The sequence below is a fragment of the Leptonychotes weddellii genome, chromosome 1 (genome assembly GCF_054177405.1).
Source record: "Leptonychotes weddellii isolate Sample4059 chromosome 1, ASM5417740v2, whole genome shotgun sequence".
In the NCBI taxonomy this organism is placed as follows: domain Eukaryota; kingdom Metazoa; phylum Chordata; class Mammalia; order Carnivora; family Phocidae; genus Leptonychotes; species Leptonychotes weddellii.
The window spans coordinates 15,178,004-15,196,982 of NC_138369.1; the positions used below are offsets into that span (position 1 = coordinate 15,178,004).

Sequence of the window (18,979 nt, forward strand, 5' to 3'; positions counted from 1 at the left end):
GTGAGGCTGTTCAGTCCCAGGGCTCCAGCATCAGCGGGGAGGTGAGAGGGCACACACAGAGATCAAGCTCTCTATTTAGGGAGGTGGGAGACTTTAGGTTGGCCTGGCCCAAGCGACAGGACAAGAAGCGGGTAGGAGGAAAGATGGAGAAAGGTCATCCTCTGCCCAAGTCACGGCTCCAGGGCTCTCCACCTCCCTTAGTCACTACAACAAGTAGGCACAAGAAGTGCTTTCTCAGTTTCCCAGTGTGAAAATGGGAGCTGGGCAGTCGACGGAGGCAGTGAGTGAATCCAGATCTTATGGCCATTCATCCGCTCCAGACCTTCTGGCCCGCCGGGAGGCCTGAGCCCGGGCTTGGAATGCGGGCTGCTAGCAAGTGCCCCACCCTGGCCCCTGGGACCACAGGCGGGACCACGGGACTCCGCAGGTCTGTAGGACCAGGGCCTGGTGGCTCTGAGCTGCCACAGCTGTGCCCACTCTGTCTGGGGCCAGGTGGAGAGTACCCAGAGCTGTGGGACCGGGGGAGAAAGCCGGGGTTCTTCCGGTGGGGGGAATCACCAGGCTTCTCCAGAAGAGTCTGAGCAGGGGAGCAGTCAATCTACTGGACTTTCAGGGTCTCTGGGAGTTATTCCAGTTATCTGGAGTAGGGGTCTCCAGTTACCCGGGGCTCATGTAGTCAAACTGAGGGGGCTCAGGGATACTAGAGGTGACTCAGAATTTTAGATCACTCAGAAAAAGATCTATCAAGGGCAAAGGCACTAGATGGCCTCTGTTGAGTTTTACATGATATCTGGTTTCTTAAGGACAGAGAATCACTGGAGGATATCATGGGGTCCCATGGGGGGTTACTCAGGGTCAGTGGGTACTCAGTGGGGTCCTTGGTCTCTCAAGGTCAGGAGATTCTTGGGTCAGTCACTTTGAGTCACTCAGGTAGTCCCAGAGTCTGTCTTACCGGCATCCATAGACCGCAATCAGCAGGTGGCATACACATTTGCCCATAGCCGCATGTGCTCAAGCAACTCTGCTGCCCGCAGCTCCAGGGCCCACAGCGTGGCTATCTTCTTGCCCAGTGTCTGCTCCTTCTGCACCAGGCGGCGCTCCAACCCTGAGGATCAGGTCATGTGAGCCACGCTCTGACCTTTGGCCCTAATCTCTGACCCTGGTCCTCAAATCTGTCATGACCTTAACTCTGACCTAAATGAGCTCTAACCCTAATCAACATTTGACCCCTGTTCTGAACTTTGACCCCTGCCCTGACCCTCCCACACCATCCCTGTTCTGACTCTGACCCTCCCATCTGACCCTTATCCCACCCCATCCCCACCCCTGTGCCTGATGGAGGACACCTTCAGCTCTGGGCAGTTCCTGGCCTATGATGTCTGGTGCAGGGAGGGCACCTTGGATCTGACCCAGCCGGAGGGCAATGCCCACTGCCCCATTTTGGGGGAGGGGCACCCCCAGCCCACGCCATGCCATGGGCTCCACACTTGCAGTATCTGCTCCTTCTTCTGTGGGAATTAGGGTAGGAATCTCAGATGTGAACTCTGATCTCCGACCCAACAAACACTGACCCTAACCTCTCACTGACCCTGCCTCTGACATAACTACATGGTGTGCTAGGGGCTAACAAGAGCCAAACGTTAAATTTTCAGGAATTTTGTGACTCAGCTGGTAAACGGTAGGTAGACTAAAGTCAGCCATGGTGGATTTACTTATACCAGGGAAACTAGCAAACACTACAAATCAGTTCCCTTTGATCTCCAGCCAACTGTTAAATTTACCTGCATACTAGTGCTCCCACCTGACCCCTGGTCAGCCCTTATGAGTATTCCTCATTCTGGAAGGAGTACCGTAGCAGTGTCCCAGATGCCCACCTGCCCCTGCCCTCAGCTGTGAACAGACACACAACAAGCAGACAGGTACCCAAGAGGAGGATCTGCACAGTTGCTTGCACATGCGCTATGGTGGCCACACCCCAGGGCCCCCTTGTCCGATGCCATGTCTCCCGGGCCTGGATTCCTGTGGCGCTTGCTGTGGCCTGGATTTGCTGCATCTGGTAGGGGTGGGTAAGATGTGGAATGTGTCTCCTGCAACCCTATGGCCAAGCTATGGTTCCCTATGACTCCCCCACCTTGGCCCCCATTCATGGCCCCAGTGGCTCTGTACCAGTTGCTGATGCTGCTCTAAGGCTGTGGCAGCTGTGTCCAGGCTATCGGAAGAGTTACGGGAAGCAAGCAGAGCCCACTGGGCAGTGGGCAGGGTCCCAGGGCAAGAGGGAACAACACAGGGTACAGGAACACAGCCATCCCAGGTCCCCAATCCCTGCATTCCTGCAAACAAGACAGGTGATCCAGTGAGAAATGCATGTCCCAAATGCCCTAGTGCCCTACATCCAGGTTATGGCTAGAAGAGAGTCCTGGCCTTGGCGAAACCCCTATAGTGATCCATATCTCCACCCACCACTCCCGCTTTGACTAGGAGTCTCAGAAGCTATGGATGCAACATCTGCACCCTGTTGACCAGCTCCTTCAGTTTCAGCTCCCACACAGCTGTCCCTGTCCCTGGCTGGCCCACCCCCCGAAGCAGCTGCTCCATCCACCGCTGGGCCTCTCGGGCCTTTCCCAGGTTGCTGTCCGGTTCTCCAAATGTGGCCATAACCTGGGCTTCAAGCAGGGCCTCCTGGGAAAGCAGGGCAGCTGAGGAGACCTGGGCCGCAGCATCTGCAGGGGATGGCAGGGAGGGATAGAGGTGACTCAGGGCTCCACTGGCTGAGGCAGGGCCAATCAGCCTTCTGGGTTCCCCAGATACATAAGCAAGCGCACCTGGCCCCTTCCTTCTGCCCCAGCCTAGACTTTACCCCCACCTGCCCACCCGCCTGCCCATTAGGCCTCACCTTGGGCTCCTGTGGCCCTTTTGGGCCAGGCCAAGCCCTTGACACAGTCTAGCTGCTGGGATAATTCTTCCAGCTGTTCACACTGCCTCCTAACCCATGGCTCTCTTTCTGCCACAATCTGCCCTGTGGCCCACAGTGTCTGGACCAATGCAGTCACTTTCCTCCTGCAGGAAGATGGAGTTATCAGCCTGACGAGAGATGTACTCTCCTCCATGACTCCTCACTCAAGAAAACCCACCTAACTCCAAAACCCAGGACTCAGACAGGCCAACCTGAGACCTGAAATCCCCAACCCTGAGAAACTAGCTGGAGACCTCCTCCTTACTGACCCAAGACCCCTTGGCGAATCCAGCTATCTACTCCGTAAGTTGCTCCAGAGTCCCCGCAACAAAGGTGAAGAAGATTCCAGGAGAATCTGTGCTTGTTGGAGTATCCCCTCCAGGGCCTGCAGGTGTCCACCCTGGCCCCTAGCACCCCAGTCAGGCATCCCCTGGTATAGGGAGGTGACCTTCTGGGCCACAATTTCCAGCTGCAGCTGGAGCAGAGCTAGACATAGGTCCCAGGAGGTGAAACAGGTAGGGCAGGACATGCAGTGTGGGAAGCCACCTCTGGAACCACGGGCACATGCCTGGCACCTCATCCCCGAGATGCCCTCTCTGCATAAGCAGGCACCTGTGTGTGGATCACAGCTGGGCAAGATGGAGCCCTGTGGGTCACAGGCACAGGCTGTGGAGGGGAGCAGGCAGCTCTTGCCCCAGCCTTGCCTCCAAGAAGCCTGGAGAACAGCCCTGTGTGAGTGGGAGGGTGCACACAAGCCTTTGCCTAAGCCACTGCTCAGAATGACCATGGGCACTGGCATCTTCCCTGGCCACAGACGCCATATGGCATGGCAGCCTTTGGGCAGGGAAACAGCACAATGCTCTGCAAGTTCTACAGTCCAGTCAAGGGTCAGCTGGGGTACAGGACTGGCAGATGGGTTCAGAAAAGAGCCACCTGATGTGTGCTCTCTGTAGGAATACCCCACCTGGCCTTGCCAACAGCTTTTCATGAATATTTCTTTGAATTTGGGGGGAAACATCAATAAACATGCTGTGTTCTCCCTCAGGAAAGCCCCACTGTTCCCCTGCTACTCCACACTGGGCCCCTTCAGGGAAACATCATCCCTGGTGGTGTGGATCATGTGAGTGGCTTTCTCACCTCTGCATTCCTGCTCTGGGTCACCCCGGTACCCATCCTGACACCTGGAGCATGTGCGACCCCCGATCCTACCCGGCAGGTGCACTGACCTGGGACCTGAGGGAAGAGAGTGTGGGCCAGTGGGTAGGAACACAGAGCCTCCTCTGGGCCAGGGAGAAGGACACGAGTGTTCAAAGGCAGTGTATGCATACCAAGCACAGAGTCTTCTACCTGCCCTGCTCCTGCCCTGGGCAGCATCCACACCTGTGCTTGGCCGAAGGCTTCTCCCTTTCCTGCTTCCTCTGGCCTGACCTCCTTGGCCAGCCCCCACCTTCCCACATTGCCAGCCTCCCACAGACCCTCTGGGTTCTCAACCCCTGACTTGCTATTCTGTGTCCTGATCCGAACACCCCGCTGTCTCATCCTGATATCTCCTTCACCCTGCCTCCCACCATCTCTTTGCCAAGGACATAAGAACACACACTTCAGGCCTCGTTTCATTTGGTCGCTGATTACTCTCCTCCTGGAAACTCCTGCTCACAGTGGCCAAGCTCTCAATCCTCACCCTTCACCTGTGTCTCCTCAGCCTCCCCCCCAGCCCCTGCCACGTTCAGTCCACTTGCGGGGACCCACTCACAGTGGGTCACCCACACACTAGCACATGGCTGCACGTGGGGTCAGGTACGTGTGGTCTCATGTCTGCCTTACCCCAAATCCCGCCATTATCTTATAGCTGATGTCACACAAAAGCAGAGACTCACACAGCTGTTTGCAGCCACACACCCCGGTGCTGGTGGTCATGTGAACACTCACACCAGCCACAAGTTAACATCTTGTCAGAGGCACACACACCTTCACTCACACCCGGACACTGCCACAAGCTATGTGCAATGTGGCCTCACTCCCTGGGTGACATGCCGGCTGCACAGTGTGTTGGGCATGGCAGTTGCAGGGCTCACAGTCCCCCCAGGTTCCAGAAGAGAGGGGCACAGCGGCTACAGTCCTGCCCCAGTGTGTGGGGGCGGCAAGAGCACAGCCCACTGACCTGGTTGCAGAAGCAGGCTTCAGCCCAAGAGGGGCACCGTGCAGGGACAGTGCCCTGGGGTCACAGCTGCAGCCTGGGGAAGAGGAAGGGTCTGAGGAAAGAGAACGCACCCACCCGCCTTGGGGTGTTCTCACCCATCCTAGCCACACACTCACGCCGGCAGCCCCCTGGACGCAGGGCACTGCCATGGAAGCCAGGCCTGCAGTGGGCACAGCTGGGACCTTAGGTGTGGTGCAGACAGTGTTGGCAGTCCCCACTGTGGGCGTCGCAGGCAGCAGGATCACGGGGACCGATATTATTGTTGCACTGACAGGGCCAGCACGGGCTCCTTCTGGGGTCTCCCCCTGGCCAAGGGCGCCCAAAGTAGCCAGAGGAACAGCGGTCGCAGCGGGGGCCCGGAAAGGATCGAGGTATGGGTGGGTTGTCTCAGGTGCCTTCCTGTATCCTTGTGGCCTGTGGGTCCCATGTATGCAGCCAGAAAGTCTGAGGTCGAGCCAAGAAGGCAGAGAACACAGAAGCTACATTACAGCCCACCTTCCTGGTTTACAAATTCCATGTCTATAGCTCCTCCCATCTGCCCCTCCCTCCCTTGAACAGCAACTCCTCCAGGAGACATGCCCAGCCTGCAGCTCCACATACAGGTGGCCCTGGCAAAGATTTGCCTCGTGGACCTGATGAGGTTGTGAACAAGTGAGCAGGGCCATCGGGTTGCCCTTGCCAAACAGCCCTCACCTGCATAGCCAGGTGCACAGAGGTATAGGACACGTCCACTCGCACTGTCCACATGGCAGGAAATCCCATGATAGAGGCCAGAGCAGGGTGCCCAGGACAGGGGCAAGGTCCGCACTGCTGGCCTGAGCCCAGGGTGGGGTCTCCAGAATAGCCGTCCAAGCACCTGCGGACAGCAGCACATGGAATGGGACGTGGCCCACTCATCATAATTCCTACCCAGCCCTTCCAGCGACAGCGCTCACCTCGCACAGTGCCAGCCTGTGGTGGTTCCCAGGCAAGCCTGGCAGACCCCTGTGAGTGGCTGGCACAACTCAGCGTGTCCAGTGCAGGTGCAGGGCTTGCAGAGAGGGAAACCCCACCAGCCAGAGAGGCAGTGGGCACAGCGGTGACCAGCAAGGCCTGCCCGGCATGTGCACTGCCCACTCACAGGGTTACAAATGGTACTAGTGGCCCCTCGGTGTGGCAGTGGCACTCTGTGGGGAATGACAGGGCCGTCAAGCCATGCGGAGAAAGGAGATGATTGGTCCCAGACCCCACACCCATCCTCGCTGGCCCTGAAGGCTTACCACTGCAGCCAGTGGGCCCGATGCTGTATATTTCAGACATGCAGTCACAGGTACGACCAATGATATTGGGATGGCAGGGGCAGGGCCCACCTAGTGGGGTGCACAGTGTTCAGGGAACCCTGGGGGTGGCACTCACATGCTGGCAGGAGAAAGAGCGAGATAAAGTGAACCTCACAGTGCTTCCTGCAACCCCTATATTGCAGCCCCCTCAAGCCAGGGACATATACTCACCAAGGCCACCCCCGTGGAGCAGGGCCGAGATGCTGCAGACAAGGTGGGCACAAACCTCAGGCATGGTGCTGGGGAGGCCAGTCCTTGCTGCCTCCACGCAGCCTGCCTTGTGGAGCTCCTGTAAGTGCTCTGTGGCCCCAGGGTCCACAGATCTCAGCCCAGGCAACTCCTTCACCCACGGCAAGAGCACAATCTAGTAGGAGGGTGGAGGGTGGCAGGCAGAGGGTAGTGAGCCCAGCCCCACTCACTATCACCTACTAACTACCCTTCCTTGTAGTGGATCTCACAGCCCCTTCCTACCCCTTTCCTAGTTCTCTTCTGAGTCTGTTTCTCCTTCCTGTCCCATGGTTCCCATCTAGTCCACGCAATGCCACCTCTCACTCAGAATCACTGCAGCAGCCTCCTCCTTGCAATCCATTCTCCCCCATGAATCTTCCCTGTTCAAGTCCCTTTCATGGCTCCCCACTGCCCCACAATGCCCATATGTCTTTGGAGGTCTGGTGGCTGCCTTTTCTCATCTTCTATCCTTCGCATGTGCTTTGCTCCTGCCTGGATCCCCCTCCTTACACTATCCACCTGTCTCCATCCTCTTGGTGCAACTCCAGGCCTCTGCGACGCCTACTCCCCAGCCCTACTGCATCCACATCATTCTGCTATAATTTGTCCCCCCCAGAGGTGGGGTGGAACCCCTAGGACCTCAGCGAATCCAGAAGGATAGTGCCCCCCTCTGGTCTCCACATCCCCTTGGTCCTGCACAGCCTCAGGATCAGGGAGTAGCGTGTCCCTAGTTCAAAGCAGAAAGGTCTGGATAAAACCACAGCTCTGCAGAGAGCAGGGAAGGAGTAAGGGTGGGATAAGGAGGCCATGATCATGTGGTCTCAGGGGTGTCCCATTTCTGCTGCATCTAGTATTTCATCATATGACCCATGCAAAAAAGACCAACCTCTTAAATCTTGATGTTTTACGTTCAGTCCCTGTTTTGACTGCTCTATGACATGATGATATTCCATATTGGAGATTTTCCACTTTGAGTGTTGTTTCAAATGTGTTGGCAGCATAATAGGGTCTTGCTATTGGGGGTTCTAGGGTCCTGCCTACCTGTGTGCGTAGGTCAAGGCCACCTGGAACAGCTGCTCTGAGCGCAGATGGGCACAGCAGGTGCTCCTGGACAGGGACCGGGCATGAACACAGACTAATGCCTGCCAGTCTTCAGCTGCCTGGGGTTAGGGATCAGCAGTCACAGAGCTGCCCCTGCCCACCACCCAGCATCACCCATTCACCTTCTTGGGACCTATGTCACAGACCTTGGTCTCATAGCACAGGACAATGTCATGCTCCATGACACGAGGCACTGTGGGCCCCAGCAGAAAGAGGCCGGCCCCATCAACCACATGTGCAAAGCCCAAGCCAGTCCACGGTGCAGAGCCAGCTCCCTGCTGCAAGGGCAGGGGCTCCTCTGGGGCCTGGATGTGAGACACAGACTCCCAGGCCCAGATCACCCCATGACCTGGACCCTCAGGACTTAGGTTCCCATTACCCCAAGACCTCAGGGACCCATATCCCCAGGGCTTGGGCCCCATCCCTACTAAGACCCTAGCGACCTATGACCCCACCCTGTTCCTCAGATTCCTCACCCTGGGCAGCTGACTGCTGTAATAGGCTTGCCTAGCAGAGTGGCAGGCACATGGAGGGTCACGCTGTCTCCAGTTGGGGCCAGAGCCAACCAGGAGAGGTCCCTGAGTTTTGTGTACAGTGGGCAGGAGCAGGCCAGGGGGCTCCCTGGGGGCAAGCCGGGTGTCAGTGTCCTCCAACATTCTGGCCCTCTCTTCTCCCACACTGCCCTGAAAATATGGGTTCTAAGACACCAAACCTCTGACCATGCTGACACCCCCACCTGGACTTTCTCACCTTCCTAACCCTGCTCAGCCTCTTATTCCAACTAGTTCTCTCTACACACTCCCTCCCTCCCCTGAAAACCAAGTCTGAGCCTTGGTTTCCTCCTGCCCCTGCCCCTACCCCTCCTGGACACTCACAGGCAACTGGGGGTCAGCTGGCTGGAGGACCTGGTCAAGCTCAGCTTCAGCAGTGGCTTGGTCAAAAGCAGCACAGAAGTGCCCAAATTGGAGTTCATGGCAGCGGCGGCCACAGAGGTGAGCGCGGCACGGGCAGAGGCCCTCCCCAGCAGAACGCCTGAGCAAGCATGGGGGCAGGGAGGGAGAGTCAACTCCTGATTCTTGCCACTTGATCCCAATTCCCAGGCCCTGCCTTGTACCTGTTGCTGTAGGCACCCCAAAGTCACAATTACAGGGCCGGCAGCCCAGAGAGTCACTGCTCAGACCCCAGAACTCGGGCTGTAAGAGAGAGCAAGTAGGTGGAGAAAGGACAGGAAGATCTGGAGCCTGGGAGGTCACGTTCTGGGACTGCCTATTGCAGGAGGAAAGGGCGTGAGCACAGGGCTTGAATGCTCCTCTGCTTGCTGCTGGGAGGGGGTGAGGAGACCCCAGGGTACTCATGCACAACTTCGTAAGAGGTAAGATGAGGACACTGCAGGGGTTAAAGTAAAAATTAAACAAAGGATTTACATTCAAGGAGAGGCAAAAAAGGGATGGAATTGTTTCTTGGACTGAGCGTTCCTTCAAACATGTTTGTTGCAAAACACTTTTAAACCTAGTTCTTTAAACCAATACTGTTGTAACTTGTTTTATCGCTTTTCCTTTTTATGCCCCCAAAGCTCCCACCTGAGGGCATATGCTGGTTCAGCTAGCTGAGGTGGCATTGACCCCGATAACCAGATCAGGGAGTTGAACCAACCCATGTGTAAGGCTCAGTCTACATTCACACTGATTATAGCCTTGTACTTATCAGCTTCTAGAAGCTCAATGCCCAAGATCAAGGTCAAATCAGAAGGTGGGTCAAGGCTTACCAGACAACAGCTGCAGTCCCACCCAGAGACAAAGCGTTTGCCAGTGACAGGCACCGATGGAGGGATCACAGGCATGAGTGCCAGGGACCCGGCCCCAGGGGTCACGACACCTGCAGGCTAGGGCACAGGGCTCCCAGGGTGCTATTGGGACTGCTGCAGAGGTAGGTGCATGCATGTGTTCTTATGGCAGTGACTGGGGGCAGAGTAAGGACATGGGGTTTGGGGTCTGCTCCCAGGATAACTCAGGCTGACAACCTTCTGTTTGGGTGGGGCTGAGGCCACAGTGACCAGGTCGGCAGAAGTCACAGCGCTGGCTCCAGACATGAACTTTGCAGCAACACTGCCCAGAGAGGAGACCACAGGTCTCATCTGTGTGGGCATCACACAAACCCCCTTCCAGGGTCCCCCCACGGTCCCAGTTACAGGCTGCGTCATGGGTCAGAGGTGAGGACAGAGTTAGGTCAGAGGTCACCACGGACCTGAAGGATCGAGGTCAGAGTTGGGATTGGGGATTGGAGGGCTCACATTTGCAAGAATGAAGGGACCGGGGATCCTCCCTGGGATCTCAGCAGGACTGGCAGAGCTCACAGTGGCACCCAGCTGTGTTGTGCTGACATGCGTCACACATGCCTCCACTCACATTGCCAGATGCCAGATACAAGGCCATGTCAAAGTGACAACTGCGGGCATGTCCATTGCACTTGCGTTCTAGGGCAGAACAAGGAAGGTGGATATGGAGTGGGCTGAGCTGGGCAAGTATGGCCAGGCAGAGAGGGCATGGCACCTACCCTGGCAGGCTGAGGGTGCCCAGGCTCTGCTGTATGCCATGGGTGGTCCCGGTGCAGGTCCTGGCAGCGCTCACAGTGGGTACCAGCTGTGTGGTGGCGGCAGACGCAAAGGCCATGCACCTGCCAGGGAGGAGGGCAAGATGAGTCTGCCCCAGTGCCCCCAGCCTGCCCACCCCACCAGCCACTGGATGCCCCTCCCATGGTGCTCACCATGCCTTTCACATTGGCTGGGGTCCCAGCTATGGGCTTACACTCAGAGGCATGGCCACGGCACAGGCAGCTGCCTCTGGCCACGAGCTCATAAAGGGCATAGTTGTAGAAGGGGTGTCGCTTTAGGCCCCCCAATGGCCTGTCACCCAGTGTGTGCAGTTTGGAGAAGTTGACATGGAGGTTTGTCATACTCAGAAGGTCTGGAGACACAGGCTGGGGGACCTCAGATGCACTAGTCATCATCCCTCTATGGCTGGGATGGAAGGGGGAGGAATGGGGGTAGAGTCTCTTATCTGTGTCACTATGGCCACCTCCTCCAGCATTCATGCTGTGGGACTCCCCCATTCCTGTTCCTCTGGGCATGCCATCTTAGGATGACTACAGCCTAATGGTGGTAATTCCACTTCTGCACGGCTCCAGCCCTGGTATCACTCCTGAGCTGAGACCTGCACATCCCACTGCTTCCTGGACATCCCGTCCTGGCATCACTAGATATTTGAAACCTACTTCCCCAATGCAGTAAAGCATTCCATTCCCCAGCCCATCATCAAAACTAGAAATCAGTTTATCATCCAGCCAAACCATATATGGTATTAGTTTGCTTATTTATCCAGTTTTTCTCACTTTCATGTCAGCTCCAAGAAGACAGATACCTTGTCCATCTGCTTCCCACTGAGTCCTGCTCAGAAGATAGATGCCTGGTACACAGCGGAGCTCAATGGGCACTTGCTCAATGTACACATGGGAGAGATGGGTCCATGGCTCCTTTCTGCTCCACAGCTTATGTCAGTTACTGAGCCAAGGTTATCTCTTGTACCCCTCCTTCGCCAGGTGTCTCTCCCGTGATCAGATCAGAAGAGCAACAGCTGCTTGGAAACCTAGCATGGGGACTTGGTGAGTGGCTGGTAATAACCAGTCAAGGTGGGTGGAGAGTGCTAGTTTGGGCTATGTCCTGCTCTGGTACTCGCCTGACCTGACTCTGGGCTGCCTTGCTGGGTTTTGGTTATGTGTCTCTTGTCTTTCAAGACTCCTGCCTTACAAGAAAGAGGTCACAACCCAGAGACGCCCTGGCATCACCTACAGGCAGCTGCAGAGATGCAGGGTACAAACTAAGGCCTGGATGATAAATCAGGGGAGGGCAATGCCAAGGGACCAGGATGGAGGCAGTGACGGAGGCTCATAAAGGAGACAGTCATGATGTTCAGTGATAGATGCAGTGATGGGATACATTGTTGGGGCTGGCATAGAAAGTAGCGATGAGAACTACAATGGGGCCCCACAAAGGAGTTATGATGGGGCAGAGATGGAAACTGTTACACGTGCCAGTCCCTCTGCACTGGGCACAGGTCCAGGGAACAATGATGGGATAGGAATGGAGGGCCGGGCGCCTGGGTGGCTCAGTTGGTTGGACGACTGCCTTCGGCTCGGGCCATGATCCTGGAGTCCCGGGATCGAGTCCCGCATCGGGCTCCCTGCTCGGCGGGGAGTCTGCTTCTCCCTCTGACCCTCCTCCCTCTCATGCTCTCTCTCATTCTCTCTGTCTCAAATAAATAAATAAAATCTTAAAAAAAAAAAAAAGGAATGGAGGGCCATAACAGGGCGCACAATAGAGGACCATGATGGTGCAGAGCTGGGGAATGATGCTGGCTTGCCTGCCACCCCTGCCCCACTTGTGTACACACCCAGGCAGGACCTCACCTCCCCCCAGTATCTGGCTGTCCTAACATGCAAGGAGTACAGGATTGGCTGGGGGGACAATTACCCTGAATCTTGGGGTTGTTTGGGTTCTCCACCAGAATGGCTGGGTCCAGAACTTTGAAAATTACCTGAGAGAAGAAAGCAAACCTGAGCCTCTGGCTTCACCCCAGGGCCCAACCCCCCTTCCTCTGGGCCTGCCCTGGCCCTCAGTGGAAGGCTTGATGTCAGAGTAACGCTGGTCACAAACAAGGTCACTGACTCTGTGGCCAGGAGCAAGACGGATCCCAGGAAAAAGGCCTGAGCAGTTGTAGGCACAGTATTGGTACACACGCCAGGAGTGGCCATGGTCCACTGAGCGCTCCAGGAGCAGAGCTGCTGGGCAGAACGCCAGGGGACAGGAGGGGATCCTTGGGTCACCAGGGGCAAGCATCACTGGTGGCCATCAGGTCAGAGGCACAGAGCAAGCCTTCAGGCTGGGGCATTGGGTCACCTTGAAAGTCATGATGAGGTGGGTAAAGTAGAAGGCACTCTCTAGGTCCAGCTGGATGGTGACATTCTCAACACCTGCAACCACAAGGGCTTGTCAGAGTGACCAGGCCATGACCCTAGACCTGAACACATGGGCACACGTGTACCCTCACCACTCTCTGCTTGCCATCAGGTCTTACTTATTGCTGTCACGACCACCACTCCAGATCACATTCTCAATGCCATGGCCTCCCTGGTCCCGAGAGTCACAAAAGAAGCAATTCTCAGATTCCTGGGGGAATGCCCAAGGAGAATGACAAGGCAAGAGGTATGTGGTTGGCCAATTCCAAAATTTCACAGCACAGCCCTCCCCTCTCCAGCCCCCAACAATGACCTGAACCCCCCCGCAAGGCCAAACCTGCCCAGGAAAACCCAGAGATACCATCTCCAGAGCCCTCACACTCCTCCCCACCTGTAGGTGACTGACAATGCAGTAGGGCTCAGAAGGTTCTGGCCACGGCCAACAATCAAGTTGTCAGTAGGTGGGGAAAGTGTGTCTGGCACCTCCTCAGCAACTGTTCTGGGAGCCTGGACTGGGAAGGACAAGGTCTGAGTAGAGATCCTAGGGATACCCCCCACCTCACTCTGCCCCACAGGGAGGCCTGGAGAGTTCTTCTCCCCCTTTGGATTGAGCCAACCTCTCACCCATTGGTGGCAGCAGCAGCAGAACTGAAAGGAGTTGTAGACTGCGAAGGAGGAGGCCTAGCCGGGCTGGGGGTCCTGGGCCATGAGCTGGAATCAGGCCTGAGAGAGAGGATAAAGAGTGGGCCCCAAGCAGGCTGCCCTTGAGGAACTGGGTGTGACCCCCTACTCACATGGTAGATGAAAGCAGGACTGCCAGACACAAGGAGCATGCAGGGTTGTGAAGCCACGGTGAGGCTGGGAGCAAGGGGGTCCCCAGAGCCTGGGAATCAAGGGAGGCCATACCCTACTAATGGCAGCCACCAGATGCAGAAAAAAAGGTAGGGAGGGGGTACCAAAAAAACAAGCAGAACTTCTCTACGGGTCTGCCATCCAATGCAGCTGGCGCTAGTGGGGCCAGGGTTCAGACTAACCCACAGAGACAGGAGAGATCCGATTCTCATTCAAATGAGGCTCCCATCCCTAGCCCTGAAAGGCTGCTGGTCTCTAGGAGCCTCTGGGGAATGTGTCCCCCTCCCTGCCAGCCCCAGCTACTGCCTTTCAAGCCGGGCAGACGGGGAAGGACTGGCAGATGGGCGGGGAGCTAGTTTTGTTCCGGGGGCCCAGCCCCCTCTCCAAAGCAGGAAGAGCCTTTAGTGTCTGAAATACACACAGGCCCCTGCTGGAAAGCTTGATAAGGTTGGACCTGGGAACAGAGTGCTTGGGACTCAGGCAGAAAGCACTGCTGATGGGGCGAAGCAGTTGTAGAAACTCTCCTGGCTCAGCTAACACAGTACCCCACTGATCAAAGGAGAAAATTCTGCAGTCAGTGAGGACAGACTCAGTGGCCGAACAACCCAGAGCCCTGGCCTCTGACTCAACCCCAAACCCTTGCCACCAACTGGGGAAGTCGAGGCTGGAAGAACAGGCAGAGGTACTTTAGCTAATTTAGGCCTGGCCCTGCCCCAGACAAGCTCAGGTAAAGCCCCAAGATTTCAGCCAGAGCAGGCTAGGAGACAAGGCCAGGCTGTCTGAATGGTCCCTGGGGAGCAGTACCCAAACCCCCCCTTCCCTGGCCTAGAAACCTGCTGGCTGCACGGTTCCCCACAGAGCCACCTACTGTCCTCTTGCATAGGGCCTACCTGGATAACAAACCAGTGCAGCCCGATGGGGAGGTGTGCCACCTCCGAGTGGCTCTGCCCCTGTCCTCAGTGGCTGCTTCTCACACATTGACGGAGGCCAGCACCTCCAGAGAAGCCTGAGAGCTACTCTTCCCACTCACACTGATGACCTGTCTCAGGCTACCAGGACCCCCTTTGGCAGCCCTGTTCCTGGGGCCACTCTTCCTATATGCTCAAGCTGGCCCACCAGCAGCTACAAACGCAAAAAAGACCATGAAGGGTGGGCAGGGAGACCGGAAGGTGGAAAGGTATAAAACGTGATAGATGGAACAGTGGAGGTACAACTTGAAGAGTAACAAATCACAGTGCATCGCCCCATGAGAACACCCCTCCCGCCCACCCATACCACCCCATATCCTCCAGTCTCTGAAAGGAGAATGGTGGCTCTCAGGGCCCTGGAGAGGCACCTGGAGTCCTTGGGGTTGTAGAATCCATGGGCATTGCACACTGTGCCACTGGCCACACAGACAACTGGGCTCAGTTTCCCCAAACATTGCTATGCGAAGGAATCAGGGTGCTGAGTATGGCAGCAATGGCTGGAGCTGTATTACAGGGGACAGGTTCACACGGAGGATCCGTTGAGCCCGCTGCCGCACCTCATCGTCCGAGGACCGCCTGTCCACCTTGATGGCCCGGAATTTCAGCAGCTTTGCTGTTCCAGGCCCTAGCCACGCCTTAGGGGATCGGGGCCCAAGTCGTGTTCTTTTCTGGGGAGGAAGATCCTTTGCCTCCTCAGCCCTTTTCCTCTTCTGCCCCACAGTCTCAGGGCGGCTTTTTGGGCCCCTCCTCGCAGTCCTGGCCTGAACAGACCCCTTTGGCCTGCCCCTGCTCCTGGACTGGGTCCGAGCCACCTTGGCCTTGGCCCGCACTGCCTTGGCCTTGGCCCGCACTGCCTTGGCTTTGGCCTTGATCTGTGCTGCCTTGGCCTTGGCCCTGATCCGTGCCGCCTTGGCCCTGGCCCTGATCTGTGCTGCCTTGGCTTTTGCTCGAGCCTTGGCAGCTTTGGCCTGTGTTCGAGCCACCTTGGCCTGGGCAGCTTTGGCCAGTGTTCGAGCTGCCTTGGCCTGGGATGTTTTGGTGCCCAGGGCAGAGCCACCTTTCATTCGTAGGCCACTGAGGGACCCAGTGGCTTTGTAGGTCTTGTTCCGGGGTGTAGTGCCTTGTTGGGGTCTGGCCCTGGGGCCTCTGTAAGTCAGACACTTAGGGCCCTTGCCTGTGGCTTTTCTGGGACCTTTGGACCGACAGTTCCCCTGCCTCTTCTCTGGACCTTTGCGCAGCTTCAGGGGAGAGTCTGCAAGTGAGAGCTGCAGTGACTGTGCCTTGTGCTTGGCACCCAAGCAGGGCATGGGAGTCTTTAGTGGAACCAGGGCCTCAAGGACAACAGAGAGCCGCATGGCAGGGTAGACACCTGGATAGAGGTGGGCAGGGAATCCCACTGCTGCACCCCGGGCACGGCTGGCACTTGACTGCTTCAGGGAGCTCAGCAGCAGGTTGGTGGTAGCATGCTTGGCAAGGGCTGGTGAGGATGCTTTGGCCAGTCTTCCAGATAGTGGCATAGGGAGCAGCGTGGCCCGGCCTGCAGGCAGCCGCATGGCAGTTCGGGGAGCACTGGCTGGAGGTGATGTGGCAGCTGGGGTGGGGGCACGGGCTTGCAGCTTCGTCTGGCTTGGGGGGTTGGCTGTGCATGAACTATAGCCATAGACATCACCGCTGCGCAGGATGGTGGGTTGGAAGCCATCATCCCGCAGGCCCTGCAGGAAGGCTACAAGCTGGGCCTCTGTGGCACTGAGATCCTGGCTCATGGGGTTAAAGACAAGCAGCGCCTCCTCCAGGGCCTTCTTCCCTGCCGTGGAGATCCGCGACCAGGAGTGCACAGCTTTCTCCTCCACATGCTGCACCACGCTCATGGCATTAGGCACTGCAGATCTGCCTGGGTATCCACAAACCAGCGCTCGGCACCTCCAAGACAAGAGGAAAAGAATCAATAAGAACGGCACCGAGGGGCACCTGGCTGGCTCAGTTGGTGGAGCATGCGTCTCTTGATCTTGGGGTCGTGAGTTCAAACCCCATGTTGGGTGTAGAGATTATTTACAAAAAATGGTAATACTACGGATATATTGCATTAAAGAAAATATATCATTGGGGCGCCTGGGTGGCTCAGATGGTTAAGCGTCTGCCTTCGGATCGAGCCCCACATCGGGCTTCTGGCTCAGTGGGGAGCCTGCTTCTCCCTCTCCCTCTCTCCCTGCTCATGCTCTCTCTCTCTCTGTGTGTCTCAAATGAATAAATAAAAATCTTTAAAAAGAAAATATATCATTACGTTAAAAACAAAAACAAAAACAAAAAAATGGCACTGAGATAAGGGGCAAGGCAGGTAGGTAAGTCCATCAGGGCCTGCACTCTCCATGATTAACAACCATCGACACAAAGGGCCTGGCCAGAGTGAGCCACTGCTTGGAGCAAAACCCTGGTCTCCTGAACTACCATGGTGTCAGGGTGAGGACTGGGGTGGCAGGGGGCACCCACATGGGTCAGAGGCAGTTTCTTCAAGATAAATGTCCAGAAGCTCATGAGAGCCATCCAACCTGCTGTTGGGTCCCTGGAAAGATTTGGGCTTGGTTGGCCCATTTTAATTCAATTCTCCATTTTCTGAGGCCAGAAACCTGGTATTAGACTCAACCCTGGGAACGCAGGTATGTCTGCAAGGAGCCCTATATAGAAGGCAAGACAGAGACCATCAAAGTTCTTGGGAGTGCACACTGGCACCCAGCTCAGCTTGCCACTGAGTCAGAGAAGGATTCCTAGGAGAGGCAACACCTAGATGGGACATGACTGATGAATAGGAAGGACCAGATGGAAATGGAGCAAAAAAGGGAACAGCCTATACAATGGCTTGGAAATGAGAAACAGTAAGGCACATTTAATGTGTGTGACTGGAGTCTGTGGTCAGGGCTGGGAGGTCTAGATGGAAAAACAGCTAAGAGCAGGACAACATGAGCCTTGAAGTCATGCCCATCTCTCTCTGTTCCTCCAGCTGCTGTTGTTCAGGTGCTCAGGGGTGAACCTCCCTGCCTACCAGAAGTTTTGCTTTTGGAGTACCCAGACAGGCTGAGAGGTCTGATCCTGGTGCTGAAACCACGGAGACTAACCCCAAAGCAAGAGTCAGACTCTCCTTCAACAGAAACTAAGAAGGTAAGTAGCAGGTACTCAAGACACATGTCTTGGCAATCAGGCAGCCTGGGGGCCAGGCAGCCAGACCAAGAGCCCAAGGTCTGACAGCCAAAGGCTCCAACAGGATGATTAATAAGGTGGACACTAGAAATTTGAGCTGTCCTAACTAGAGTCTGGAGGGCTGCAGACCTCAGTACAGCCCAGATGGAGCTGTCTGGGAACACCCAACCTGTACCAGGCTTCTTCATGAAGAAGCCATAGGCTGTCAGTCAGGACTAATGTCTAACGCCCAACCCAACACTGAGGGCTCCCAGAGGGAGCTCCCCAGCTGTACCCGAGCATTAAAAGATCAGCTGGGATCAGGCAGGTCCCCGGGGCCAGGAGGCGCGTCTGTGCAGCTTCTTCCTACTGCCCTAATGGAGCAGAGGAAGTTTTCAGAATCCCCTGGAGGAAGTGCCCTGGGGCTCTTTGTTTGGAAACATTCTTGGATCCTCAGGTGTCTCGGGCACTTCCTCTCTCCAGAGGCCATTCTCCAAGCACAATCCTTGCACATGACTTCAGTTCTTTTATTTTTTTTTTCCAGGGGGTGTAGTTCCCAGGACTGTGAACTGTTGAATAGGGAGGGGCCTGTTTCCCCGCAGGCACAGATACTGGGGGTGAACTGGGGGCTCTTCCGCCCAGGTCGGTCTAGACTCTTGGGAGGGGTCTTCTGGGCTTTCCAAGAGGCTCCGGAAACAGAGGCTGCAGTCTGGCCCCCGACTTCCCTTCACACGTGCCCCCGGGGCCGACAGGGAAGTTGATGAAAGACAGGGAACGGGAGAGGCCTCATCCAAGGGGGACCGGGTTGGGGGCCGATCAGGGCCATTGGCCTGGGAGTCCGCGTCCCTGGGGCCTGAGCCGCGGATAGGAGCAGGGATCTTGGAGGCAGCGAAACGCGAGGGGCGGGCGGGGCGAGCCCGACCGGGTCGCGCAGCCCCAGGGTGGGGTCGCTGGGCAAGGGGTAGAGGGGTGGGGGGAAGTCTTGGCCAGGCCGGTGGAGGGCGCGGGTCTCGAAAGAGCCGGCCGCCCGGCCCATCCGCCCCGTCGCCTCGCGGACGGCCCCTCCGCGGCGCGGCTAGGCCCATGGCCCCAACCTACCGGCGCCGCCGCGGGGACCCAGGACGCGCCTCTGCGCCGCCTCCGCTGCTCCAACATGGCCGCCCGCTGCGCACCGGAA

The 18,979-nt window shown here is 56.7% G+C and overlaps 3 protein-coding genes across 4 annotated transcripts; all 3 read right to left on the bottom strand.

Annotated features, from left to right (window-relative positions):
• Nucleotides 1-993: 993 nt before the first annotated feature.
• Nucleotides 994-6,975, bottom strand: LOC145721187 (uncharacterized). 2 transcript variants are annotated; one of them, XM_081817525.1, is made up of 10 exons: nucleotides 6,644-6,975; nucleotides 6,413-6,551; nucleotides 6,089-6,319; nucleotides 5,115-6,009; nucleotides 4,091-4,186; nucleotides 2,894-3,057; nucleotides 2,575-2,720; nucleotides 2,167-2,330; nucleotides 1,924-2,053; nucleotides 994-1,105 (listed from the first exon to the last, which is right to left on the bottom strand). In XM_081817525.1, exons 5-8 carry the CDS (start codon nucleotides 4,096-4,098, stop codon nucleotides 2,184-2,186), a joined length of 465 nt encoding a protein of 154 aa, XP_081673651.1. In that variant the 5' UTR covers nucleotides 4,099-4,186; nucleotides 5,115-6,009; nucleotides 6,089-6,319; nucleotides 6,413-6,551; nucleotides 6,644-6,975; the 3' UTR covers nucleotides 994-1,105; nucleotides 1,924-2,053; nucleotides 2,167-2,183. The 2 variants fall into 2 exon arrangements, with proteins under 2 accessions (XP_081673651.1, XP_081673642.1); XM_081817516.1 differs by having other exon boundaries at nucleotides 4,091-6,009.
• Nucleotides 6,976-7,084: 109 nt separating this feature from the next.
• Nucleotides 7,085-12,820, bottom strand: LOC115938147 (laminin subunit beta-4-like). Its single transcript, XM_081817487.1, has 8 exons — nucleotides 12,753-12,820; nucleotides 12,327-12,390; nucleotides 10,565-10,764; nucleotides 10,355-10,474; nucleotides 8,677-8,994; nucleotides 7,948-8,106; nucleotides 7,742-7,860; nucleotides 7,085-7,427 (listed from the first exon to the last, which is right to left on the bottom strand). Exons 1-8 carry the CDS (start codon nucleotides 12,762-12,764, stop codon nucleotides 7,289-7,291), a joined length of 1,131 nt encoding a protein of 376 aa, XP_081673613.1. The 5' UTR covers nucleotides 12,765-12,820; the 3' UTR covers nucleotides 7,085-7,288.
• A 2,012-nt stretch (nucleotides 12,821-14,832) lies between these two features.
• CCDC71 (coiled-coil domain containing 71) lies at nucleotides 14,833-18,979 on the bottom strand. The gene is made up of 2 exons (XM_006744548.3): nucleotides 18,901-18,979; nucleotides 14,833-16,551 (listed from the first exon to the last, which is right to left on the bottom strand). Exon 2 carries the CDS (start codon nucleotides 16,497-16,499, stop codon nucleotides 15,102-15,104), a length of 1,398 nt encoding a protein of 465 aa, XP_006744611.1. The 5' UTR covers nucleotides 16,500-16,551; nucleotides 18,901-18,979; the 3' UTR covers nucleotides 14,833-15,101.

What these genes read in the sequence shown, in the direction of transcription:
- LOC145721187 (XM_081817525.1), bottom strand. An exon ending in AAGGGCCACAGGAGCCCAAG is followed by an intron (nt 2,721 to 2,893) that starts GTGAGGCCTAAT and finishes CATCCCCTGCAG; the next exon opens with ATGCTGCGGCCCAGGTCTCC. An exon ending in TGGAGCAGCTGCTTCGGGGG is followed by an intron (nt 2,331 to 2,574) that starts GTGGGCCAGCCA and finishes TCTTGTTTGCAG; the next exon opens with GAATGCAGGGATTGGGGACC.
- LOC115938147 (XM_081817487.1), bottom strand. An exon ending in AAACAACCCCAAGATTCAGG is followed by an intron (nt 10,765 to 12,326) that starts GTAATTGTCCCC and finishes CTGTGTCTCCAG; the next exon opens with ACCTTCTGAGTATGACAAAC. An exon ending in CAGCTGACCCCCAGTTGCCT is followed by an intron (nt 8,107 to 8,676) that starts GTGAGTGTCCAG and finishes TCTCACATCCAG; the next exon opens with GCCCCAGAGGAGCCCCTGCC.
- CCDC71 (XM_006744548.3), bottom strand. Translation starts at nt 16,499, where the DNA reads ATGAGCGTGGTGCAGCATGTGGAGGAGAAAGCTGTGCACTCCTGGTCG.